The 27,546-nt window shown below is 44.3% G+C and overlaps 1 protein-coding gene across 1 annotated transcript in view; it reads left to right on the top strand.

The window, feature by feature from the left end:
* Window positions 1–17,520, top strand: part of CAPN2 (calpain 2) — a 149,892-nt gene extending 132,372 nt beyond the window's left edge. Inside the window, exons 17-21 of the mRNA XM_030195967.1 lie at window positions 7,186–7,254; window positions 9,132–9,210; window positions 11,497–11,613; window positions 13,873–13,931; window positions 17,383–17,520. Coding sequence (XP_030051827.1) covers window positions 7,186–7,254; window positions 9,132–9,210; window positions 11,497–11,613; window positions 13,873–13,931; window positions 17,383–17,406 — 348 coding nt within the window. The 3' untranslated portion in view covers window positions 17,407–17,520. The remainder of the gene's footprint in view (window positions 1–7,185; window positions 7,255–9,131; window positions 9,211–11,496; window positions 11,614–13,872; window positions 13,932–17,382) is intronic.
* Window positions 17,521–27,546: the final 10,026 nt, after the last annotated feature.

Genomic DNA, 27,546 nt, shown 5'->3' with positions numbered 1-27,546 from the left:
AAAGCAAAAGTTTTATTCAGTCATGATCAGGGTGTAGAGGACACGCGCTGGGTCTTTTGTTGATGCATGTCCTTTTTCCAGGATACGGCAAAAACTGGCCTGGCGTGCGTCCAAAAGATGCACTCACACTGCCGCAGGCCACTTTTTTCCGTGACTTAGTAAAAGAGCCCCTAAATTTTTAATGTGCTTTTCATTGTACTTTTTACTTTTACTTAAGTATCAAAATATGCATTTATCGTGACTTTTACTTAAGTACTTTGACCTAGCACTTTAAACAATACCGCGAATTCCAGAGTTTCACATTGAGTGAAGAAATATTTATGAGGCAAGCTCCTTACTAAAAGGGCCTATTCTGCCTATTGCTAAAAGTGTTTGTGTCTACCAAACTAGCTCCTTATCTCTCACTGTAAGAGATACAGATTAGCCTGTTCCATACTGCCATAAACTTGTCTAAAAACACTAGAAAATGTGTAACTAAAATAATCAGCACTTCTAATAATTTTGAAAAGTTGGCTCCTATGATCAGAACCTCAGAATCTCCAGAATCACAAATTTTACTAGTAGATTAATATGAACTAAAGGATTTCAACTCTAAATCTGAGGAAATGAATACAAGAACATAAGAATAGCCGTACTGGGTCAGACCAATGGTCCATCTAGCCCTGTACCCTGCTTCCAACAGTGGCCATGCCAGGTCACAAGTACCTGGCAGAAACCCAAATAGTAGCAACAGAAGCACAGATTATAAAACCCTTTTAAATAAACTTTGAATAATTGCACATGCTTCACTAGTGCAACAATTTGAGAAACAAACTTTAAACTGTAAAGGCAATTGATGTATCTGAGCTCTCACAAATCTACTATACCAACCACAAGAGATATAGGGGTCTTTTTACTAAGGCGTGCAAAATACTGTGCAGCCCATTGTATTCCTATGGGCTACATAGGATTTAGCACATACTAATCGTTAGTGTGCCCTAAATCCATTAGCACATCTTAGTAAAAGGACCCCATAGTAAGAGGAAGAAGAACCATAATACCACCTACCAATGCGATTCCTTTCCTACAATAGGAAATCAAGAACACGAGTCTGAGAGCAGAACTTATAAAGCAATAGTCCTGCCACAGAACCCACCGTGAAGTACTAATTCTTTTTTCTTTTATTCAAAATAGCTTAACTGGATCAACAATTAAGCACATAAGAGCATAAACAGTGCCATACTGGGTCAGACCAAAGGTCTGTCAAGCCCAGTATCCCGTTTTCAACAGTGGCCAATCCAGGTCACAAGTATCTGGCAAGATCCCAAAAGAGTAAAAAGAGAGTTTGTGCTATATATCCCAGGAATAATAAGTGGATTTTCCCAAGTTCATCTTAATAATGGATTATGGACTTTTCTTTTAGGAATGTGTCCAAACCTTTTTTAAAACCCTGCTAGGCTAATTGCTCTTACTATATTCTCTGGCAATGAATTCCCAGTGTTGTATAGTAACAAAGTAAAGTAACACATTACAATACTTAAGTAAACATTCCAGTACTTTTACTCATTACTGAGTACTTGATAAGACAGAGCATTATCTGCACCAATTTTAAGTACTTTTACCTCGTTACATTTTGGTTTAGGCAGCTGAAGCAGGGCCAATCTTAGGCAGGGGCGGCTGCACAGGACCTCGAGGCCAGCAACGTTGATAGTCATGCCTTGGACCCCCTGCCCCATCTCATAATGTCCCCCAGCCTTGGCTTTACCTTGGAGTTGGCGCGTGGCAACCAGCAGTCCTTGTAACTCCCAACCAAATAGAAGAGCCCTTTTAGGTGCCAAACAGGCTCCCTGACCAATCATACCTGCACTGCACTTCTGTAGCTCAGCCACGTGAAAAAACTGTGGCTGAGTCCAGAGAAGTGCAAGCAGCCATGATTGCGAACAAACAGAACCAATCCAACACTCAGCCCAGCTGCTTTCATCAGACGAGTACGAGTTGGGTCGCTTCCTCTGCCTCTGTGATTCGGTTGCTCAGCCCAGCTACTCTCGGGCGGCAGACCACTTCCTCTCTGTATCCAGTCAGCGCTCAGCCTAGCTGCGCCTCTGTCCGCTGCCTTCGGGCTTCTGGCTAACCTGGCGGTGGTTAAGGCGGGTTGTTTGTGGTAAGAATTAAGGTTATATTTTATCCAGATCCTGCTCAAACCCCCAATTTTTTCTTCAATACCACCCACCAAAAAAAATTTGATAGAGATTAATAAATTAATTATATCACTGAGATCCCCAACCCAAATTTCATGTCAGGGGTAGGGGAGGGTAGGGAATTCCTGGCACAGTTCAATGTCATGGCCAAAATAGATCCCTGGCAATATAACCCCCGGAGTACAGAAAGAACCCCTTGCACAAATTTAATGTCACAGGTATAGATCTCATACACAAATTTCATGTCACTGGGAAACATTTCCTGGCACAGCTCTAACTCATTGGGGTACTAAATTGGTTGACCAGTATCCCTAAAATATCTCAGCAAATCTGGGATGAACTTCAAAATCAATAGAAACAAATGTCAAGAAGTTTTAAAACGACATTTTCATTAACTGCAAATTAGCATAGCACGTCTGTTTTATTGATCATGTAGTTAGGTAATGGTATATCAAATTTAATAAATACACACACAAACATAAATATTTCTAGTTGCAGTATTTTTTACTTTTACTCAAAAAGTACTATATTAGGCACTTAGGAACATTTTTACTACCCGGTGGTAGGGTTACCATCAGGTTTGCACACAGGAAATCGGCCCTACCGTCAGACTCGTTCAGGAGCCCAGCAGTTGTTCCAGTTTCAGGCACTAGGAAATTGTTTGGGGTTTTTTTATTTTCTAGTGCCGGGATAGCACTGGAGCAACCATTGCCTCCTAAATAGGAGGAAGTAAGGGCTCCAGCAGTAAATGGCCATGAAGCAACTTTTTAATTACCCCACGGCCATTTACTGCCCCCTTTTTAAAAAGCACCTTTTACTGGTGGTGGTAAAAGGTGGCTTCAGTGTGTGGCAATCCTGTACGCCGATGCCACCACAAGCCACCTTTTACCGCTGTTTGGTAAAAGAAGTCCTTAGTTTTTTGCTGGTTTTTTTTTTTAAAGTATCTTTATTAAGTAAAGGTATTATAAACAAACATATAACTCAGATAGCCATTACTATATGCCCCAATACAAGTTGTTCCACGACTACATACAACACCGAGCTGATGCCGGCTACATAACAAGAGAAGATATAAAGACATATATTCGCCTTTGACTCAGGTTTTCCCCATTTTTTAACCCCTTGACGGTAAACTATAATTTCCCTCCCCCTCCTCCCCGCTATCCTCCCCTCCCCTGTGTCCACTTGCATTTCTAGGAAGGTTGCTCCTGTCTCAAACTTGCTTACACAGTCTTAAGATCCCTAATATCTCTCTATATAAAAAGCAACACCAACGTTCTATGAAGCCTCCAGCCGGAAGTGTGAAGGGGGCGAGATATCCGGTTTCCCTATGAGTGTCTGCCCCGCCCTCTCTGTAACACAGTCAGTGAAGGAAAACAGCAGAGCACCCGAAATCAAATCGCTGGCTCTGTAACAGTGAAGGACTCAGAGGGGGGAGGGGAGAGAGGCCAGAGGGCAGGGACACACACACTCCCACATGCACACAGAAGAAAACATTGCTAGCCCCCGTTTCATTTGCATCAGAAACGGGGCTTTTTTACTAGTTGTTTAATATTAGTTAAAAATTATTTGGAGCGCACTCGCCAGCTACCTTGGAACAGATTACCCCACTGGGGCTTCAGCTGGGGGTACCAGCATCTGCACATCAGCTATCCTGTTCCAAATTTCCCTATATAGTCGAGACCCCGCTGAAGTAGTGGAACTAAGAGAAGTGAGCACCCAGCTGGCCATTTCCTTCATAGCACTCAGCCAAACTGCTAGCTTAGGGGGTGCCTCACCTACCCAAGACATTAATATGCATTTCTTAACCAGCAAGGTGGCCACTAAGATGAACTTGCACTGTGCTTCCCCCAACCCCTGCTCCTACTTTTTTACTGTTACTTGAGTAAGGGGCCCTTTTACAAAGGTGCATAAGGCCCTACCCACATCCAGCGTGCGCTAAATCAACATTACCGCCTGGCTACTGCGTGCCCCAGGCAGTAATTCTGAATTTGACGTGTGTCAAAAACACGTGATAGAAAATGTTTTCTATTTTCTGCCGCATGGCGCTTACCCAGCGGTAAATGGCAGTGTAGCGCATGAGACCTTACTACTAAGTCAAGGGGTGGCTGTAAGATCTCATAGTAACAGTAAATGACGGCAGATAAAGACCTGTACGGTCCATCCAGTCTGCCCAACAAGATAAACTCATTTTACATGGTAGTGTTACTTTATATGTGTACCCGAGTTTGATTTGTCCTTGCCAATCTCAGGGCACAGACCGTAGAAGTTCTGAAGGTAACGTCGAAGCCCGTTAAACTTTACACTCCAGCCCATTCCTATCTATTCAGTCATGATCAGGGTGTAGAGGACATGCGCTGGTTTTTTTGTTGATGCATGTCCGTTTTCCAGGATACAGCAAAAACTGGCCTGGCGTGCGTCCAAAAGATGCACTCACACTGCCGCACTTTTTTCCATGACTTAGTAAAACAGCCCCTACATTTTTAATGTGTTTTTCATTGTACTTTTTACTTTTACTTAAGTATCAAAATATGCATTTATCTTGACTTTTACTTAAGTACTTTGACCTAGCACTTTAAACAACACCGCGAATTCCAGAGTTTCACATTGAGTGAAGAAATATTTTCTCCAATTTGTTTTAAATTTACTACTTTGTAGCTTCATTGCGTGTCCCCTAGTTCTAGTATTTTTGGAAAGAGTAAATAAGTGATTCATGTCTACCCTTTCCACTCCACTCAGTATTTTAGAAACCTCTATCATATCTCCCCTCAGCCGTGTTTTCTCCAAGCTGAAGAGCCTTAGCTGCTTTAGCTTTCCCTCATAGGGAAGACATCCCATTCCCTTTATCATTTTCATCTCCCTTCTCTGTGTCTTTTCTAATTCTGCTATATCTTTTTTAAAGATGTGGTAACAAAAATTGCACACATTATTCGAGGTGGGGTCGCACCACGGAGTGATACAAAGGCATTATAATATTCTCAGTTTTATTCTTGGAGGTGAAGGATCATGGCACCAGTGAGGATATCCAGTTCAATCACATGCAAGTAAAAGACTGGGAGAGGAGCCCAAACCATAGTTATGTGATGCAAGGTTCCACATTAGGAGTCACTGACCAGGAAAGGGATCTAGATGTCATCATTGATGATACATTGAAATCCACTGCTCAGTGTGCAGCAGCGGCTAAGAAAGCAAATAGAATATTTGGTATTATTAGGAAAGGAATGGAAAACAAAACTGAGGATGTTATAGTGCCTTTGTATTTCTCCATGGTGCAACCACATCTCAAATACTGTGTGCAGTTCTGGTTACCACATCTTAAAAAAGATATAGTGGAATTAGAAAAAATACAGATAAGGGCAACGAAAATGATAAAAGGGGATGGAATGACTTCCCTATGAGGAAAAGCTAAAGCAGGTAAGGCTCTTCAGCTTGGAGACGAGATAGCTGAGGGGAGATATGATAGAGGTTTATAAAGAAACTGAGTGGAGTGGAACTAGTAGATGTGAATCGCTTGTTTACTCTTTCCAAAAATAATCGGACTAGGGGGTACGCGAAGAAGCTACTAAGTAGTAAATTTAAAATGAATCAGAGAAAATATTTCTTCTCTCAAAGAGTAATTAAACTCTGGAATTCATAGCCAATAAATATGGTAAAGCAGTTAGCTTAGCAGGGTTTAAAAAAAGGTTTGGCTAATTTCCTAAAAGTCCATAAACCATTATTAAGATAGACTTGGGAAAATCCACTGCATATTCTAGGATAAGCAGCATAAAATCTATTTTGTTGTTCTGATATCTTGCCTGGTACTTGTGACCTGGATTGGCCACTATTGGAAACAGGATACTGGGCTTGATAGACCTTCGGTCTGTCCCAGTATGGCAATGCTTATGTTCTTTACGCATAGTCCACTTGTCCATAGGTAAATATTGATGTCTTGATGCAGTAGATCTAAAAAGCAGATACTTGCAGATGAAGGATCATGGCACTAGTTCTAGTTGAGCTGTAAGGGAAAGGAGAAACCACCAGGCCAAATTGATTTTTAAATCATTTCTCTCTTAACAAGAAGGAAAATAAAAAATTAATCCTACTTTTTATCCCATATAATAGTTAAACCTTGCTGTGACATTTGTTGAAATGCAGTATAAAAATTAGATTGACTGGTGCACCTTCAGAACTTTCACGCTTAGATGCTGCTGGCTTAAGTAGTAGTGCCAGCACTAGGATACATTGAGGGGCATAATCGAACGCGAACGCCCATTTGTAAAAACGTCCATCTCCGAGAACGGGTCCGTGAAGGGGCGGGCCGAATCGTATTTTCGAAAAAGATGGACGTTTATCTTTAGTTTCGAAAATACGGTTTATGCCGGGCAAATGCATAGGATTTGGGCGTTTTTGAGCTAGGCGTTTTCGTTTTTCAACGATAATCGAAACCAAAGCGCCCCAGCTCAAAAACGAACAAATCCAAGGCATTTGGTCGTGGGAGGGGCCAGCATTGGTAGTGTACTGGTCCCCCTGAGATGCCTCTATGCCAGCCTCAAATATCATTCCAAGCTCCATGACAGCAGTATGCAGGTCCCCCCAGCAAATTTAGTTTAGTTGGTGCTGGCCGGACCCATGCAGAGAGCAAAAATCGGAAGAAAAAAAAAACATGCAAGTGCAGTTGGGGACGTCCAAATTAAAAATTAGTAAAAAAAGGAGATTTGAACCAGCTACCTTCTGATTCCCAGGCTAGTGCTTTAAGCACTGCACCACATGAATCAATTGTTTAGAAGTCCTTCCCTTTCCATTAAGTCCCTCCATGTTTCTGTCAGCCAATCACAGCTGTTTAGCTGACACTAATGTTTTTTACAGAAGTTCTTCGGGTCCGCCAACACAGATCTTTACTTTCAAGAAAATGGGCTTTATTCCTCAGGTAGAACAGTTACAGGACCCCTCCTTTTGTCATCATTCTTAACTTAGTAGGAGAAAGGCACAGTTTTTCCATCATTTCCCTTAACCTGTAGCACTCCAGTCAGATGGAACGGGCAAACTAGGACTGAAGGAATTCAATATTCTCTGGACAAAGATTCTAAAGTACCAGGTAAGAAGCTACTGTTATACATTACTGCTCAGAGTAAGTATGTGCTCTCTGTCATAAACCCAAGAAGCAAAGTACACATATATCAAGCACAAGATTTGCCTCTTCCCTCCCCCCCCCCCCCCACCAACCCCCAGAATTCTTATACAGAGCTTGATAAGCAGCTGCATTCTGCCATAACATACCCTTGTAACCAGGAGCATGAAAGCAATATATGCTTTCTCCCTCCTCCCCTCACTGCAGGATAGAAGGGACAGGGGACATGATAGAAACTTGCCAGGTTTCAATAAAATCTAAGGAGGAATATTTCTTATTAAATCATATTTAGGAACAAGGGGGTCATGATGTGAATTTGGAGGGAGGAAGACTCTGAGAACGTTCTTCTAAACGAAGAGGGTGGTAGACACTTTGAACAACTAAGATAATAATAAGCACATTGTGACAGATTTGGGACAGATATACAGGACAATACTAACAGCAGCTGGAGGAATAAGGAATGAAAGAAGTTGGAGGGAGTAGGAAAAGTGAAAACCTGATTGTTGCACTAGTTATAGATACCGGTGGCCATTTATCAAATAAAATTATATGTTCACATTGACAGCTGGTGAACATTTAACTTTGCTATCCATGTATTTTCCAGTTCTATGGATAGTATCATGCTGAATATACAACTGAGTGGCCTGATACTATCCATAGAAGAAGGGGCCAGATACAAGGCGGGGTGGGGGCTGCTCGAAAAATTATCTAGATGGTGGCAAAATTCAGTCACTATCCAAATAACTTAGGGCCCTGTTTACTAAGACGCGTTAGCATTTTTAATGCGCCTACAATTAGCACACGCGTTAACCATGTATGCGCCTATAGGGATAATGTAGGCACAAACAGTTAATGAGCATACATGGTTTAACACGCGTTAAAGATGCTAATGCGCCTATAATGTTGCTTAGTAAACAGGGCCCTCATACATTGGTTTAAATAACAGGTCTAAACTAAATGGACGGTGCCGGATAGCAGCACTGAATTTGGATAGCAGCACTGAATTTGTGTATTAATTTAAGCACCAGCAGATAAATTAATGTGGTCACTGTGCTGGTTGACAATCCACACCTCTTATACTATTCTGTTCTATTCTGGTCCTTATATCCCGCTTATATCTACTCAGGAATCAAAGCAGGTAACATAAAGCAGATAACAAAGCAGCTAATTCACCAGACGCAATAAAAACTGGCCCGGCGCAGCTTAGTAAAAGGACCTCTCAAAGAAGCCTATCTTTGAGTTCTCTCTATACTATCCAAAATTAAATAATGATCTTGTTCAGAACCAAAACCCAATGTAATCAAAATAAAAATATCATCTGCATATGATAAAACCAAACGTGATGATTCCATAAAATCACCCAAAGAACTCATAAACACATTAAAAAGAATTGAGGATAAGAAAGAACCCTGAGGAACTCCACAATTTGGGGTCTACGATTTGGAAAATCCATCATTCTTCTTCACAGTATAACTCCATTCAGTAAGAAAACCTTTAATCCACCCAAATCACATGAAACATTAGAAGGCTAAAGAGCAGAGAATACAGTGCCAGTGTACACAGGACAGTGGTATAGCTCGTCAAGCTTCCAAAACAAGGAAGTAGATCAACAAGTATGATCCTGCAGCAAGGCTCTGGTATATCTCTGTGAGGGAAACAGACTAGTTTAAATGGTCCTTCCCTATGAAATCCACTTATGTTTCTACCTTACTTCCATCTTTCCTAAGTTATCTCAGCTTATTTTCCACCCCCTCCCCTCGCCTTCTATTCTTCACAACATCCTCAGGAATCCAAACCCTGCTGCTGGTATCCTGAAACGTATCTTGTGTGTGTGTGTTACACAGAGAGCTTACAAGTGCATGGATGTGGATCGTTCTGGTGTCATGAATGCCTATGAGATGCGGAAGGCTTTAGAAGAAGCAGGTGAGTAGGGCTCAGCCGCCATTCCTTCACACTTGTTTTACTTTCTCCAGTTTCTTCTTGATTAAACGAGGAGTAGGAAACCAGTTTTTAAATGATGTATAAGGCTCAAGAATGAGAGCTTTTCTACAAGAGTAGACCAAATTAACCCATTCCATTGCTTGAGTTGACCTTTCTCCAGGAAATCCTTCTTCATGAGCTGACACACCCTGAAGGAAATTTTAGTACTTATAAAATGAGAGTAAAATCATACATGGGGCTTAAACCCCAAAACTTATTGAGGGTTCTATCTGTTCCTTGGATGTTTCCATGAGAAAAAAATATGGGTGAAACAGGTGAAATCAGTAGTTGTATCAAAATTATTCATATTATAGATCCCCTTCCTCCAGGAACAGGCACAGGCTAATAGCCAGAGCATTGGCTTGTGATTCAGGGCAAGTCCTAGGCTATGGAGTCAAGGCTCAGTTCTACCACTGTGACCCTGAGCAATCCCCCTCTGCCTCCGAGACAGTTACATGCAAGGTGTTTGGCTTTCCAGTTCACATATTAAAAACCCAGCAATCCCTGTTTGACCTGAACTTCCAGTTCCTAACTACTTTTGGGGTATATAAGAAGTTCAGCTCTTCCATCCTAGCACAAGTAGAGTGGTTATGATACCATTCAGACATCTGAAGAAGGGACTGCTGTGGGCTGATAGCTCACATATTACAGCATCTTTGGGTAATTATTGTGTTGGTCCAGTAAAAGGTGTTAAGAGACTTGAATGAAGTATTCTCTGGCCCACTGCAGCTCAAAGGACTCCACAGGTAAGAGCAGGGTGAGACCTGCTTGCTTGTAGAGTTACTTGATGTGAGCTAAGGATCATTGAGCAAGAGCATCTTTTGTGATGGATGAGAACGTTGGTCCCTAGAACTGCAGAGTTAGATTTATAGAAATTGTCCAGCTGCCACAGATATGGCAAAACATATTTCTCAGATTTATCAGGTTTATAGCACCAAGAATTCCAGCAACCAAACAACTCCTCCAGAGCACACAGAAGACAAGAAATAGAAACAGCATTCTAAATATCTCTCTGTGGAACGTCAGCTTCTCTACTGCAGGTTCGGACTCCAGCTCTTATCTAATGCAGCTCAACAGCATTTCAGGACAGAGGAGACTCCTTATCAGGGCTGGCCCAACCTAGGCAGATGCCTAGGGCAGCAGCTTAATGGGGGGGGGTACCAAAATACAAGGGCAGTGAAAGCAAGACAATAGGTCCTAACAACCACACACATGCCAAAAAGCAACAGTCCTCACTAAATTCCTAAATCCCTCTTCCAACCTCTTACTATTTTGCCTTACTTACAATACGCTACCCAGTACTCACCCTCCTTCCACTCCCTACCTCGACTATTCTCCTAGCTCGCCCATCTCATTTACCCACATCTAATTGACTACCTCTTTTCACTATATGACAACTGAATCCATTCTATGTTTATTTTGTAAACCTATTATACTATGTAAGCCGCATTGAACCTGCTAATAAGTGGGAAAGTACGGGGTATAAGTGTTACAAATAAATACATAAATAAATAAAAACAGGAGGTACTTTTAACAGTAGGGAGGGTGAGAGATTTCAAATAACCCATTTACCCAGCTTATGCTAGGAGGGGTAGTATTGGGGTGATCATGACTATGCGGAGTGCAAGGTTAAAGGTTTCCCTAAGGTACCTGCTATCCTTGTTCTGGCCCTGCTTCGTATACATGTTGCTGTACACTGAAAGACACATTCATTAGGATGTACACACATGTGAAAAGTATGAATACTGTTCTGCATCTCCTTGTAGAATACTTGTTTGTCAGACATCTAAATCACAGATGGAAATTTTTAACTATCCGTTGTATCCAAATTGGAGTGACACAAGTGTAGATAGCTCTACTTCTTTCTAGCCTCTAATCCAAGGAAAATCCCACAATCCTTTTTTTTTTAACAGAGATTCCCTAAATGAGTCTGTCTGGTGTGCAGGATATCCACAATGAATATTAGTCAGAAAATATTTGCATAATTTGGTTATCCAGAAAATCAGACCTTATTAAAATGTAAATACCCAGAATTTTTCAAGCTCAGCCTCCTCTCCAGAGCTGTGCTAAATCACACCTATTGGGCAACAACTGTCAGCCATTAGTTGTATGAGATGTACATGCTGACCCTGGAAGACTCTTCCTACAGTAGCTACAGAAGTGATTGAAGATGTAAAGATATCACTCCTTGGACAATTTATCTTCCATGTTTAATTTTGATCTTAATAGGATTCAAGTTGACCTCTAATGTGCATGAGCTGCTTATCGCCCGGTTTGCTGATGAAGAGCTGAACATTGACTTTGACAACTTTGTCAGGTGCCTGATTCGGCTGGAGATCATGTTCAGTGAGTCCATGTGTACCATTCTGCTTTGCTACTAGGGTTTCTAGAGTTAGGGTTCTGGGGAAGAAGGGACTTGCAGGCTTGAGGAACAAACAGAGCCAATCAGAATACATGTAGAGACTCCCTGCATTCTCTACTAAACTTATACTTCTTACCTCATACATTTAGTATATTCCAATTCATCTCCCATGAATGAGCATTTAATGGACTGGTCTTAAGCAGGGCTGCCGAGAGTGGGGGGCAGGGGGGACAAAATTCCCCGAGCCTCCAAAGGGGGCCCGGCGCCACAGTCCCCGGTCTCACCTGCCTGCCCTCGGCTTCGTCGACAGCCCCTCTCCGTCCACCACCGGGTCCCCTGCATTCAAGTCAATTTGGCAGCACCTCACCCCCATGTAAAAGTGCAGTGGCAGATCGCCTCCCTTCGAGCCTTCCCTCCCTGTGTCCCGCCCTCGCCTGATGTAACTTCCTGTTTCTGTGAGGGCTTGACAAAGGGAGGGAAGGCCCGAAGGGAGGCGATCTGCCGCTGCGCTTTCACATGGAGGTGAGGCGCTGCTAGGGTTACCATATGGCTCCAGAAAAAGGAGGACGGATTGAGCCAGCCGGGTTTTACGTCCATTGCTTTCCATTGAAAGCAATGGAAGTAAAACCCGGCTGGCTCAATTACTTCCATTGAAAGCAATGGACGTAAAACCCGGCTGGCTCAATCCGTCCTCCTTTTTCTGGAGCTATATGGTAACCCTAGGCGCTGCCAAATCGGTTTGAATGCAGGGGGGCCCGGTGGTGGACAGTGAGGGACTGTGGATTGAGCCGAGGGCGGGTGGGCGGGTGAGACCAGTGACTGCGGCGCTGGAAGCCTGAGTAGTGATTGGGAGCGGCAGTGGCCTCGGTGGGGGCGGTGGCAGCCTCGGGAGGGAGGGGCCTTGCCCCAAACCCGGCTCAGTCTCTCGGCGGCCCTGGTCTTGTGGAAACACGTAGAGGGGAAAACTTCAGGGAGGAAGTGTGACGAGAACAAGTAGGAAAATCTTTGTTTCCCCTGTAGAAACAAAGGAGGAAACTCTCTTAGATTTGGAGAAGGGCTACAGGATTTTTGATGATCCCAAAGCAACCTCCAATCGATTACTAAGCAAGAGTAAAGAGAAAGAATATGGTTGACTCGAGAGCAGCTTTCAGAGTACCTTTCTAATACAAAGATGTGCAAAAGAGATGAATCTTTCCTGCCATCTGTTGTGTGAGATCCATTTTGAGAGCAGGGCTCTCCATGTGTTGGGGTCACTTGAAAGGAGTGTACACAGTCTGTTGGGGTACAGGAGATGCAGAGATCCCTAACAGCACTCCCTGAATCTGGGAAGCATATGTCATGGGCAGAGTGACCCTGAACAAAGTGCATATTCTCTGCTTCCTCCTTGCAGAGAGCTGAAGCTAGCATATGATCCACAGAGTGTGGTGGATTAAGCAGTGGGATGTCTGGATTGCTTCCCATGAAAGTGTTGTGCGTGAGATCACCTCAGTGGAAATCTATCTTCAGTAAAGTTTTCCTTTTTTAAGACCACATAACTGTGGAGTGTATTACTTGAATATTGCCACCACTAAGGCCCAGATACTTATTCCCCTCATTATATTCTGTCTAAGTAAAAATACAGATAAAAATGGGAACCCAAATTATAATCTAACCGGAAAAACCCTTCTGACTGGAAATAGGGGCTGCATGTGTTTAATGCCCCATAACTCTCTGCTGAGTTCTAGCTATATATGTACCAATCTATGATTTCTGATTAGTTATCTCTACTGAATCACAGAATCCCACCAGATGGGTAGAGATGATGGGGTAAATTTTTCAATAAGATGTCTATGAACAAGAGTCCACCCCAGTGGTGTAGCCACAGGTGGGCCGGGGCCCACCCACTTAGGGCTCAGGTCCACCCAGCAGTAGCACACGTTTGGTGGTAGCTGTGGGATCCCAAGCTCGGCCAGCTGAAGACTTCCTCCAGATGGTAACGAAAACGCTACTCTCCATGATACCGGCACCTGCGTCTGTTCAGTTTTCAGCGCATGCCTGCTGCAGACTGCCAAGGTGGAAAGAAGCGTTTTCCCACCAGCTGAGATATTTTTTGGGTGCTGGTTGGGGGGGGGGGGGGGGGGAGAACAATTGGTGCCCACCCACTTCTTCCCTAGGCCCACCCAAAATCTGTTGTCTGGCTACGCTTCTGGCACCCATATTACTTTTCACAACTGTGAGCTAATCTATTTCTCCATCTTCTGCAGAAATATTTGAGCAGCTGGATACTGAGAAGACTGGAACCATACAGCTCGACCTCCTCAATGTAAGTCAGAATGGAATAGATCAAGCTTACCTACACAATAAATGGAAAGCATTTCAGGAATTTTTGGTTGGCAAAGCCATACTGACCCATAGCTAACCAGCACTTATTTTGTGCTTTGTGCTATAATTAGTTGATAGAAACAAGTCCTAAAATGCCACTATTACTAATGTTGTTGAAGAGGTAATACCACATTATTAAACTGCCCAATTGAGAAATACAAAAAAAAAAAAAAAAAGAAAGTTGGGGGAAGGCTGGGCTGTAATTTGATTACATTAGTGTACTCTGGATGTACATTACTGTAATCAAATGTTGAATAAGAGTTTTCTGAACTGATAATGGGAAGGATGCCTTGGAGCCCCAGTATGACAAGGGTAAAAATGTTCATGATAATCTGGTGTGTGATACTTAAATTACAGAGGCCAGGTTTAAGTCGTGATACTATCAGTCTGAATGAAAAATAGAGTATAAAATGGTACCAGCTCACTATTTCAGATGGTGTGGAGTCTTATAATTATTAGCAGTAGTATTTTGTAATTATGTGATTTCTAAAATGGACAGCTGTAGGAGTTTCACTCTTGAACAGCTGCTGACATCCTCCAGTATGCAGTGATCTTCTTTGTAAGAGACACAGAGATTCCTGAGCCACAAAAACCCACATCTGAAGAGTCTCAGACCCAGATGCATCAACCAAACGTAAAAAAATCTAAAACATAAAAGTGCTTACCGAATTTGAAAAAAACGAAGAATGCACCAAAAAAACAAGTCACACATGTTCGGTGCGGTATTGTAAAGTACAATGCATTACAGATTGGTAATCCCCGTCGGTAATCGGCTCCTAAAACATGCGCAGAGCCACAAACTTCAACACAAACGTATTAAACCTACGTAGGTTGCTTACATCAGATGGGGGCGTGCGAGGGGGGAGGATCGGGACATGCAAGCATTTAGCTCTGTGATCCTAGCAGGAGAGTGCAATTGAAGAGGTCCTCCTCAAGACTCCAAAAGGACGTCCTTCATAAATCCCCCTTTCTAACAAAAGACCTCTTTCACTGTGATTCCCTTTAGCTCAGCAGAGAGACCCCAGCTGGGGAAAACAGAGGAAGGGAGGGGGAGGGGGAGGGGGAGGGGGACCTGACCTGAGCAGTTTAAAGTTGTTTTCAGAATGCTTCAGAGGAGAGCAGAGAAGCAGGGAGGTGTTGTTTATCTCACTTTTGTTTTTAAACATGCCAGCTTGGAATTTTAAGGTGCAGGGGGAAGCAGGGAGATGACAGCTCAGGCCTTTACGACTGCTCTGACCATACGCTTAATATGTCACGGTAAATGATTCGGTATAATCGTCGGTATTGTTAGTGCATCCCGAATCGTCCACATTACAATGGTAGTTACTCTTTTGTATTCTGTTTTCGTTAGCTGCTTGCTTCATTGGAAAAGCCTTTAATGCATGCAACGGTTAGGGATTTCCTTCCTTAAATGGTTGTTAGAGGGTCGTTAAGGTTTAGTGCATCTGGCCCTCAGTGTTTTAAAAGCCATCCAATATGAGGCAGCTCAGGCCCATGTGATTGATATTTGGCTTACCTTTGACTTTTCCTTGTCCATTTGCCCTTTCTCTACCTCAGGCAGTGAGATCAGCATTTATAGAACAGGTAGGACTTGGAGTGCAGACAGGCAAAGGGAAAATTCCAAATGGCAACTCCTGCTTTTGAGTTTTTCTGAATATTATGACTTTTTTTTTTTTAGCTCTTTTGCAGATCTGAGGCATCTGAAAGGATGCTGGAAATGTCTGAGTCTCTTCCCTTATTTAAATTTTCATCTTTAAGATCTTGTTTTTCACATAAATATTGTGTTCCAAAAGCTGAGGTTCATAGTTTCAAGACAACATGAGACCTGTCTGTGTGACAAACAAACTTATAGAAATCTTACTTTTGGATATTATTTCTGCCACTCAGCAGCTCCACTGCTGCTCCTTACAGGGCTTCCTGACCATCCATTGAGCACAGGAATTTGAAGATTTTCCTCATCTATTTTCCTCCACAGTGCTGCGGCATAGTAGCAGTGGCCCTTAGCTGGGAGTCCAGCAGATATGGTTAACTGTGTGCACTGGCCAGGACTTGCTCCATCCAGTGGCCTCACAAGGCTGTCCATATAGGGATTAGGAGCTGTGTGGCCTAGTGGTTAGGGTGGTGGACTCTGGTCCTGAGGAACTGAGTTCAATTCCCACTTCAGGCACAGGCAGCTCCTTGTGACTCTGGGCAAGTCACTTAACCCTCCATTGCCCCAGTTACAAATAAGTACCTGTATATAATATGTAAGCCGCATTGAGCCTACCATGAGTGGAAAAGTGCGGGGTACAAATGTAACAAAAAAAAAAGTTGAGTCAGACCTAGGTCTCTGGGCAGTGCTGCTGCTTGGCCTGAATCAATTACACTGCAGAGGCCTTTTATATTGGTAGGACACTCCAGCTGGCAGTCATGAAAAGAGCTTACCAAAATGTTGTGTATTCTAATTAAAATTATTAAGTTAAATATTTTAGAACTGCAACAATACCCTTCAGTTTGCACATTTCTATGCATGAGATCAATTTGTGGGTGATAGAGTCATTGTATGCAAATTTCTGTCATGAATATTTACTGTCAGTATCCTGAAAACCCAACTGATTGGGGACCTCAAGACAGGATTGAGAACCACTGATCTAGAGAGAATTCATCAGAATGTGTTGTTTGTAATTCTGAAGGTCAGGTGTCAGTGCGATACCAACTCATGGGAAGGTTCCCCTCCATAAGGCTATGAAAACATCTAGTTTGCTAATGCAGGGCCACCGAGTGGGGGAGGCAAAATTCTTCAGGCCCAGTCTCCAAGAAGGGCCCAGTGCCAGGCCTTCGGATGGCGCCAACAATCACCATAGATGTAGGAACAAAATGTTTTACCACCCGCAGGAACGGTAAAAAGATTTGTTCCCACTGTTAAAAAATACTTCCTCCCCACAGGTCTCACCTACGGGATCCTGCAGCCGGCAGCGATTCACAATCAGAGGCCATCTCCGTGGCCTTCCTTCTGCCACAGTCCTGCCCTCTCTACTGTAACTTCCTGTTTTGATGGCCTCTTACTGTAAGTCACTGCTGGTTGCAGGAAGCTGTAGGTAAGACCAGCAGGGAGGAGGAAGGGAGGGGAGAAAAGCGGCAGTGTCCAGGGAGATAGCATTGGTGGTGGGGGTGGGGCAGCAGCACTGGTGGCAAGGGAGCAGCAGTTGGGGGGGGGGGCAGCAGGAGGGGCCCTGAATATTTTTTGCCCCAGGCCTAGCTTTGTCTCTCGGCAGCCCTGAACTAATGCCTTCATCACAGTTTAGGATTATAATTGGACTTGCACCAAGAATTGTTTAAACAAGTGTTTATCTTTGGGATCTAAGTAAGAGAATAGTTTTAATCAGTTTTTCCCCTTTTTTTTTCCCTTACAGTGGTTGTCCTTTACAATCATATAGTGCAGACTGGAGAAAAACTGGAGACCCTCAGCCTGAAGACTTGAGTATCTTATGAAGTGAAACATTGTTAAGAATGATTAAACTACATGCAAAAATATAATTTATATCTATGTGTATAGAGTCTGGACTTTTTACTGCAGCATATAGCTTAAAAAGATAATATCTGAACAGTCTAGTGCTACTGATATGGTGGTTTTGTATGCTCCAGACTATGAGACAGGTACATTGGTTTGGGGATTTTTAACCACTGCATCATGAAACATCCCAGTAAACTTGAGCTCTTCAAATGGAGTCTGGCTCAGTCTGAAGTGCTGTTCATGGTCTTAATGTCTAATTAAAATGGTCCACACCACAGGCATGTGACCTGGTAATGGCACAGATGTGGTTAGGCTCCTGGAGGCTTCTTGTACAGCCCTTTGTCAAACAAACAAGAGCCCACACTCCACACAAAACCAACAAGTAAAAACCACAGCGGAGGCAGCAATAGTGGCAGGAGATCTTTAATGACAACTCTTCAATATGACTCGACATGGCCGTGTTTTGGCGAAAGGGTCTACACAGTGGTGTGCTGGTAAATTTTTAACAACAGGCTCTCTCCCCAGTCCACCTCGGCGCCCCCCCCCCCCCCCCCGTCCACCACTGCGCCCCCCGTCCACCTCAGCGCCCCCCCAAAATTGCAGAGGTGGCTATAGCCGGGGGGGGGGGGGGGGGGGGGGGGGCAATGCATTACTCTCTCCAGGAAAAAAATTTAAATGATCCCAGGTTCCAATCTAATTCACGTTTAATGTGGGATAAAATGCCATAAATAAGTAAATAAATATAAACTTTTAATGTTGAGCACCTGATTCTCAAAGTGAACATATTCCAAACACTATAATGAAAATAAAATAATTTTTTTTCTACCTTTGTTGTCTGGTGACTGTTTTTCTGATCATGCTGGCCCAGTATCCGATTCTGCTGCTATCTGTCCTCTTAACTCCATTTCCAGGGCTTCCTTTCCATTTATTTCTTTCCTCCTTTCTTCTTCATTTCTGGTCCTCAGCTTCTGCCTATTTTCTTCATCCATATGCAGTTTTTCTCCTCTCTTCCTTTTCCCTCATCTCATCTCCTTCCTCACTCTTCTCTCCCCTCCATCCATGTCCAGCATTTCTTCTCTCTCCCCTCCTCTGCCCTGCCCTGCATGCACCCAGATGTCCAGCAATGACCCTTCTCTCCCCTGCATGCACCCATGTCCAACAGTGACCCTCCTCTCCCCTGCCCTACATGCACCCATACCCAGGAACCCCCTCCATCCACCCATGCCCAGCAGCGACTCCCTTTTCCCCCCTGCCACCCCCTCCCGAGTTGTTTCGTGAATTCTTCTCCTCCCTCCCACTCTCCCTCCCGCTCCGGTCCCTCACCGCCCGCTTGTTTTTTGAATTCTTCGGGAAGGCAGTCTTGCCTGCCCGCTTCCAGCGCCGACTGTCCTCCCTTGCCGACTCGCGCTTCAAAATGGCCGCCGAGACTTCAGCCGAAGTCTCGGCGGCCATTTTTAAAAGGCGAATCGGCAAGGGAGGACAGTCAGCGCTGGAAGCGGGCAGGCAAGACTGCCTGCCCTGAAGAATTCACGAAACAAGCGGGCGGTGAGGTGGATCCGGAGGGAGGAAGGAGAGCCAGAGCCGGCTCGCTATTTTCAACAACCGGCTCGCAAGCTGGAAGAAAATTTAACAACCGGCTCTTGCGAGCCAATGCGAGCCGGCTCCAGCACACCACTGGGTCTACACGTCAGGAGTCTGCTTTACTTACAGGAAGAATATAGGTTCTGAATCTAAACAACCTCCTATTGGTTGAGTCACCAGCCTTCCAACACTGACTATCAATTGCAAATTGAGAACCACAGCAAATAAACGCTGTCGCAACAGATGTGGACAATGTGTCTTTTGAAAGATGAACACCATATCGAACAATTCTCCTGCCAAAGCAGAAAGATAAGAAACGACACATTGTCCACAGCTGTTGTTTAGATTCATCTTTTCTATCAAACCATATCTATTACAAAGGAACACAGGAAAAATCAGGAGGGGAAATAGGAAGAAATTTTAGGAAACAAGTGTAATTATGCCATGTTTCCAACATTGTGACTTATCACTCACATGAGACTGGAAAACTTCCACTAGAGCATAAGTCTGTGTTGCCAAGAAACAGAGAATGAAGCATATCAGCTCTAACAGTGCCCACTAGGGAGCCTGGCAAGCCATATGTAGAACCAGCAACCAGCTGAGTCAATTTGGCTGGTCACGGCAAGAGTAACAAGTCACCTGCAGAGCAACAGGACAACTAGCACTGAAATGGGGGAAAGTGCAATGCACAGCTGACGGCATGGGGAATAGTGAAGGCTAATGTCACTGGCAGCTAGTAAGAAGTGCTGGACACTGGTACAGAATTTGGGAAGTGGGACAAGTTAAAACGAGGTTTAGGCAAGAGCAATGGACCTGGGCTGCCTACTGGATCTTCGGTCCTGACCAGTGAAGGAGATCATCAGAAGCAGGCTGCTGTCAGGGTCCTGGGCCTGGAAACTAAATAATATGTTTTAAAGCCAAAAACCAGACTCCCTTGGACTTTGAGAAGAGGGTGACATTGGAAGTTCTATGGGATGCTATTAGCTGCATAAATCTGTGGTCCATAAGATGGTAGACCACTGTGTTACTCCTAAGATGCCTGCCTTTCTCTCTGTGGAGCAGAGTTTGCCCAACTCTGTAAAACAGCAAGGTAAGGTTGGAGGTCGTGAGACTGGTTTTGCAGGAACAAGTAAAGCCAGATGTTGTTTTTAGACAAGGGGACTACCGGCAGAGACAGGAGACATGAGGACTGCCACGTACACACAGTTAGCCTATGTATAAAAGGAATGGTTTGCTACTGGAGAAGCAGGAACTTTGCTAGCACTGAGTACTGCTTTGCTTCCAGGCTGGTAGTTTCTCACACAGGAAGAAAAGACGCTCTTTTGCATGTACTACTTATGAATTGTAATTGGCAAAACAGCAATTAGATGCCTACTTTCCTATTTGTAATAAATAAGCTTCTATGATAAATTTATGACTGGCTAATGGTGTATCTCTTCCTGTGATTTTTAGTCCAAATTAGTTTATCTGGGGGAATAAGTACCTGAAGGTTTAGTCTTGAATCGTGCAGCCTTTCTGATAAGGAGCACAGGTATAGGACTAAACAAACTAAATAATATGTTTTAAGGACAAGAACCAGGCTCCAGTGGCATAGCAAGGGCGGGGCAGTGGGGGCGGTCCACCCCGGGTGTCAGCGGGTTGGGGATGCTCTGTCGAGAGCCGACAGCTCTCGTCTCCTGCCACCACCTCCTTTTTTTAAAAAATCCATGCAGCGACGCAGGCAGCGCCTCGTGTCTGCCCTGCATGTGCTGTGAAAAGAGAAAATCGCCTCGCTGGCATCGGGCCTTCCCTCGCTGTGTCCCGCCCTCTTTTGAGGTAACATCCTATTTCCTCGAAGACTGGACACAGCGAGGGAAGGCCGAACGCCAGCGAGGCGATTTTCTCCTTTCACAGCACATGCAGAGCAGATGTGAGACGCTGCCTGCGCCGCTGCATGGATTTAAAAAAAAAAAAAGGCAGGGTGGTGGCAGGAGAAGAGGGCTCTGTCGGCTCTCAACGGAGGGGGGAGGGGGGACGGGACCGGGTCGGGGGGGGGGGGCTCAGATGGGAGAGGGGGAGCTCAGAGGAGAGAAGGGGATTGGGGAGGGTGGGGGTGCTCAGAGGGGAGAAGGGGATTGGGGAGGAGAGTGCTCAGATGGGAGAAGGGGTCTGAAGCTGGAACTGGGGTCTGACAAGGGGGCAGGAGGGAAAATGGGTCCATGCCTGAGGCAGGTGGGGGAATGGGACTGGGGCTGAAAAGGGGGGATGCAAGGCATGTGGTGGATGAAGGGGGCTGGAACTGGGAGCTAAAAAGGAGGGTAGTTGGGATAAGGGGGCTAGTACTGGAACTGGGGGCTGAACAGGGGCAGGGACTGAAAGTGTGGGGACTGGGGGCTTTAAAGGGGACAGGGTTGGCTGGGGCTGAAGCTCAAGACTGGTGAGATAAAAGGGCTGGGGTTGAAACTAGGGGCTGAAAAAGGGGACAGGGAGAAGTGGCTGGGGGCTGAAGCTCGGGACTGATGGGAGAAAAGGGCTGGGGACTGGTGGGATAGTGGGATTGAAAGGGGGGCAGGTGGGAGATGTGGGCTGGGGCTGGAACTAGGGGCAGGTGGAATAAGGGGGCTGGAACTGGGGGCTGAAAAGAGGGGGCAGAGAGAGAGGGGACAGACCCTGGATGGAAGGGGGGAGTGTGAGGGAGGGCAGACCCTGGATGGATGGGAGAGGGAGGGCAGATGGATTGAAGGGGCAGAGAGAAGGGGCAGATGGTTGGTGGAAGGGGGAGAGAGAAAGAGGGCAGACTGGGGCAAATGGTGGATGGATGGATTCTAATATCCGCTACCTACGTTCCTGTACTACTACTACTACTACTACTTAACATTTCTAGAGCGCTACTAGGGTTACGCAGCGCTGTACAATTTAACAAGAGAGACAGTCCCTGCTCAAAGAGCTTACAATCTAATAGACAAGTGAACGGTCGGTCCGATAGGGGCAGTCAAATTGGGGCAGTCTGGATTCACTGAACGGTAAGGGTTAGGTGCCGAACGCAGCATTGAAGAGGTGGGCTTTAAGCTGGGCTGTACCTGCTCCGCCGAACGCCTCTGGTGGAAATCTCAGGCCCTTGCTGATTTCTTACACTTTAAGTTCATGCTGACCTCCTTCCAATCTGCTCTTTTACGTGCCAAACAGGATTATTATATCCAACTGACCAACTCTCTTGGCTCTAATCCTCGACTTCTCTTCACCACATTGAACTCTCTCCTCAAAGTGCCCCCTCCCCCAACTCCCCCTTCATTATCTCCTCAGACCCTTGCTGAATTCTTTCACAATAAGGTTCAAAAGATAAACGTTGCTTTCTCTACCTCACCACCTCTCTCTCCACTAGTCCGTTCCCCTCTCTCTCCTTCCCCTCATTCCCTTTCCTCCTTTCCTGAAGTTACTATTGAGGAAACTACACTTCTCCTTTCTTCCTCAAAATGTACCACCTGTTCCTCTGATCCCATTCCCACCCACCTTCTTAATGCCATCTCTCCTGCTCTTATTCCTTTTATCTGTCACATTCTCAACCTCTCACTTTCCACTGCGACTGTCCCTGCTGCCTTTAAACATGCTGTGGTCACACCTCTCCTTAAGAAGCCTTCACTCGACCCTACTTGTCCCTCTAATTACCGACCCATCTCCCTCCTTCCTTTTCTCTCCAAATTACTTGAGCGTGCTGTTCACCGCCGCTGCCTTGAGTTTCTCTCCTCACATGCTATTCTTGACCCACTACAATCTGGTTTTCGCCCTCTCCACTCAACCGAAACTGCGCTTACTAAAGTCTCCAATGACCTATTACTGGCTAAATCCAGAGGTCAATATTCCATCCTCATTCTTCTTGATCTTTCCGCTGCTTTTGACACTGTCGATCACAGCATACTTCTCGATACCCTGTCCTCACTTGGATTCCAGGGCTCTGTCCTTTCCTGGTTCTCTTCCTACCTCTCCCTCCGCACCTTTAGTGTTCACTCTGGTGGATCCTCTTCTACTTCTATCCCTCTGCCTGTCGGCGTACCTCAGGGTTCTGTTCTTGGTCCCCCTCCTCTTTTCTATCTATACTTCTTCCCTTGGTTCATTAATCTCATCCCATGGCTTTTCCTACCATCTCTATGCTGATGACTCCCAAATCTACCTTTCTACCCCTGATATCTCACCTTGCATCCAAACCAAAGTTTCAGCGTGCTTGTCTGACATTGCTGCCTGGATGTCTCAACGCCACCTGAAATTAAATATGACCAAAACCGAGCTTCTCATTTTCCCCCCCCAAACCCACCTCCCCGCTCCCCCTGTTTTCTATTTCTGTTGATGGCTCTCTCATTCTCCTTGTCTCCTCAGCTCGAAACCTTGGGGTCATCTTTGACTCTTCTCTCTCCTTCTCTGCTCATATCCAGCAGATTGCCAAGACCTGTCGTTTCTTTCTTTACAATATCCGTAAAATCCGCCCCTTTCTTTCCGAGCACTCTACCAAAACCCTCATCCACACCCTTGTCACCTCTCGTTTAGACTACTGCAATCTGCTTCTTGCTGGCCTCCCACTTAGTCACCTCTCCCCTCTCCAGTCGGTTCAAAACTCTGCTGCCCGTCTCGTCTTCCGCCAGGGTCGCTTTACTCATACTACCCCTCTCCTCAAGTCGCTTCACTGGCTCCCTATCCATTTTCGCATCCTGTTCAAACTTCTTCTACTAACCTATAAATGTACTCACTCTGCTGCTCCCCAGTACCTCTCCACACTCGTCCTTCCCTACACCCCTTCCCGTGCACTCCGCTCCATGGATAAATCCTTCTTATCTGTTCCCTTCTCCACTATTGCCAACTCCAGACTTCGCGCCTTCTGTCTCGCTGCACCCTACGCCTGGAATAAACTTCCTGAGCCCCTACGTCTTGCCCCATCCTTGGCCACCTTTAAATCTAGACTGAAAGCCCACCTCTTTAACATTGCTTTTGACTCATAACCACTTGTAACCACTCGCCTCCACCTACCCTCCTCTCTTCCCTCCCGTTCACATTAATTGATTTGATTACTTTATTTATTTATTTTTCTATTAGATTGTAAGCTCTTTGAGCAGGGACTGTCTTTCTTCTATGTTTGTGCAGCGCTGCGTACGCCTTGTAGCGCTATAGAAATGCTAAATAGTAGTAGTAGTAGATGTGGATGGAAGGGAGAGAGAGAGGGCATATGTTGATGGAAGGAGGAGAGAGATATGGCAGACTGGGGCAGATGGTGGCAGGGGCAGAAATAGAGGGCAGATGTGGATGGAAGGGAGAGAGAGGGCAGACAGTGGATGGAAGGAGCAGAGAGAGAGAGAGGGCAGACAGTGGATGGAAGGAGCAGAGAGAGAGAGAGGGCAGACAGTGGATGGAAGGGACATTAGAGAGGGCAGACACTGGATGGCAGAGAGAGAGCAAAGACAGATGCTGGATGGAAGGAAGACAGTGAAAAGAAGATGAGGAAAGCAGAAACCAGAGAGAACAAACTGTAAATATATATTTTTATTATTTTGCTTTAGGATATAGTATTGTAGCTATGTTAATAAATGTTTATAAATAGAACATGTAAATAAGGTAATCTTATTAGACTAATTTTAGTACATTTTGACAACTTTCAGAGAACAAAACCCCCTTCCTCAGGATAGGATACTGTAACAGTACTATACTGTATTGACCTGAGGAAGGAGATTTTGGCCTCTGGAAGCTAAATGTATTAGTCCAATAAAATGGTATTTTATTTTCTGTATTTGTTTTATTTTATTTCTATTTGTTAATCTATAAAGTGGTGATTGGTATTTGTTAGTTTTTTCAAATTTACATCTGCTGTCTTTATATTTTGCACAGTACTAGGGGACATTTTCTGTTTCTGTGGTGTTGCATTGTGTTTGCGTCTGTTCTTGCGGCCGGCGGAGTCCAATCAGGCCAGCAATACTACGCAGACAAACCCTCTCAACTATACCATTGTAAGCAGAATCTGGCATTGGGGGTTCAGTTTAATTTTTGTCTAAATAGAAAGTTTATGATTACTTATTCTATAGTGGATTAGGGTGTCTCTTTTTGTGAAAAAGACATGGCTTTCGGTTGGCATTGACTGTGCAGGATCAACGATCTGTACTAATCTGTCTGTTTTCGTTTTACAATAGGTGAATTGATGTTCTAGTGCTCACTGTAGTGTTTAAGATGCTTTCCTTTTCCTTGTGTGACTCATACAAATTACTGCTTATGGTATGGTAGAATTGCTCTATAGGTCCTGAGTGTTTTGTATTCTCAGTATGCCTAGTACTGGATTTGGGGGGGGGGGGGGGGGTGTTAAAAAATGACCGGCCCCGGGTGTCAACTACCCTAGCTATGCCACTGCCAGGCTCCCTTGGACTTTGAGAAGAAGGTGACATTGGAAGTTCTAAGGAATACTATTAGCAGCCTGCATTCGTCTTTGGTGGTTTCAGCTAAACAAAATACTAAGGATATAGCTATTATTTCTGCAGCAGTTTTGGCTCGGGCACAGGTAATTGGCCAGCAGCTCTCTTATTTAGATGCTTTGAAGGCTAGATTAGACTGTAGAAAGTTTTGAAGTGTCCTTTCTTAAAGATAAAGATAGGAATTACATTCATAGACAAGAGTGCCCGGAGAACCAGTCCAGGAGACATATAATTTGAGGCTCTTTAATGTCCCTAAGGGGGTCTTTTACTTAGGCACGTTGGCACTTTTAGCACGCATTAAAAATAGGCACACGCTAAATACTAAAGACAGCCATAGGAATACATTGGCATCTTTAGCATGTGCCTCTTTTTAGTGCATGCTAAAAACACCAGCGTGCCTAAGTAAAAGACCCCCCCGCTTGGCTTTGCTATTGGACATGTTCAAGAAATATATGGTGAATATTCTAAAGTTAGCTCTGGAATCATTGCCTCCAATTACCAGAGCCCAGTATATTCCGGGAGGTAGATCAGGTACACCTGTGGCACGGGCTCAAGGTGGAGTTATGAAATGAATTTGACATCTTTTATGGAATCATCTTTAGAAGTAATTTGAGTAATGTTTTGAGATGTTCTTTTAGTCATTTGGAGTCAATGTTTATGGGGATCCAAAATAAGAATGGTTTCTGACATTGCTAGAGACACAAATGAGCCACAAGGTGTTCTTGGCCTTGCAGCCTAGAGTGCAAGCCTTTGGAGCCAATTTTGTGTTGTGTGCTACTTGCTCATGTACTATAGTTTTTGAAGATAAGCAACTTCAAAAATTTTTAGATCCATGTTTGTGGTTTTGGGTGGTTGAAGAAATGATGGTGGAGAGAGTGTGTGTGTGGGTTGGGGTTCTTTCCCCTTATTTTTCCATATTTTCTTTATTCTTTGATCTAATTTCCTTGTATTGTGGTTGATGATGTAATTCTTCTCTTTATTTCTCTCTCTTACAGGTAATGTATGTGGTTTATTTCTGGATTTCTGTTGTATGCCATTATGCGTTTACTTGACATGTAAATCATAAGATATATAATTAAAAAGAAAAGCATGTTAAATAAGAGCTTGATAATCCATTCAGTTGTGATGAAAGTTTACAGTTTATGCCCTCTTTCTGAACAATAACTCTGCTAATCTCAGAATTACCTCCAGTGCAAGTATTTCATTATGTCATGTAGAGGTTCTTTTACTAAGCTGCAGGGAAAAGGGCCCTGCGGTATCAGCAGAGGCTATTTTTCCTGCACATCAGGGCCCTTTTTACTGCAGCAGGTAAAATGCCCCCCCCCCCCCCCAAAAAAAAAAAATATGGCCATGCAGCAGGGAGCACTTAGCGTCACCCATTGAGCTGGCGGTAAGGGCTCCTGTAGTAACCAGGCAGCGCACAATGATGCCCAATTACCACCAGGTGTGCTACAGAAAAAACTATTTGCGGCCCGTGCTCCAGCCAGAACTACCGCCGGTGGCCATGTTGGGCCGGTGGTAGTTCCAGATTAGCAAGTGGTAAGCCCACTTTCATCTTACCGCCATGCTTACAAAGGGCAATTTTCAGTTTACATACTCATCCTCTTAGTACTGTTCCCACATCTGCCCTACACCTGTAGTTGAAGCTTAACATTAAAGAAAGACTTCCAATACCTTAAAAAGTATGTGTGTATTATATCACACACAAATCTCAATGAAATGTATTTAATGAAATTCACATTCCCAAACAAAAGTTATGTATTTTGGATCCCAAAATTATTTTTAAGTCATCAGGCAATCACAACTCAATCTAGTCTTCCTCCTGAAATCTTGTGTGCTTTTCACATTCTGCTGTTTTTAAAAAACCAAACCAAACCACACATTGCAAAATGCAACAAAGTAGGAGCTTCTTTGATTGACCTACACAATGTTATACACTTTCAATATTATTCAATTATTCACAATGTAATCAAGAAACAAAGTAGTCTTGATTGCATATGCTTTCACACTCCTGGACTCAACGCTTGAGCTAAGCCCTTTTAGCAGCAATGGTATGGTTT

Source organism: Microcaecilia unicolor, chromosome 3 (assembly GCF_901765095.1).
Source record: "Microcaecilia unicolor chromosome 3, aMicUni1.1, whole genome shotgun sequence".
Classification (NCBI taxonomy): Eukaryota; Metazoa; Chordata; class Amphibia; order Gymnophiona; family Siphonopidae; genus Microcaecilia; species Microcaecilia unicolor.
The sequence above is the reverse complement of the archived record's forward strand: the minus strand, read 5'-3'. Positions and strand labels throughout refer to the sequence as shown.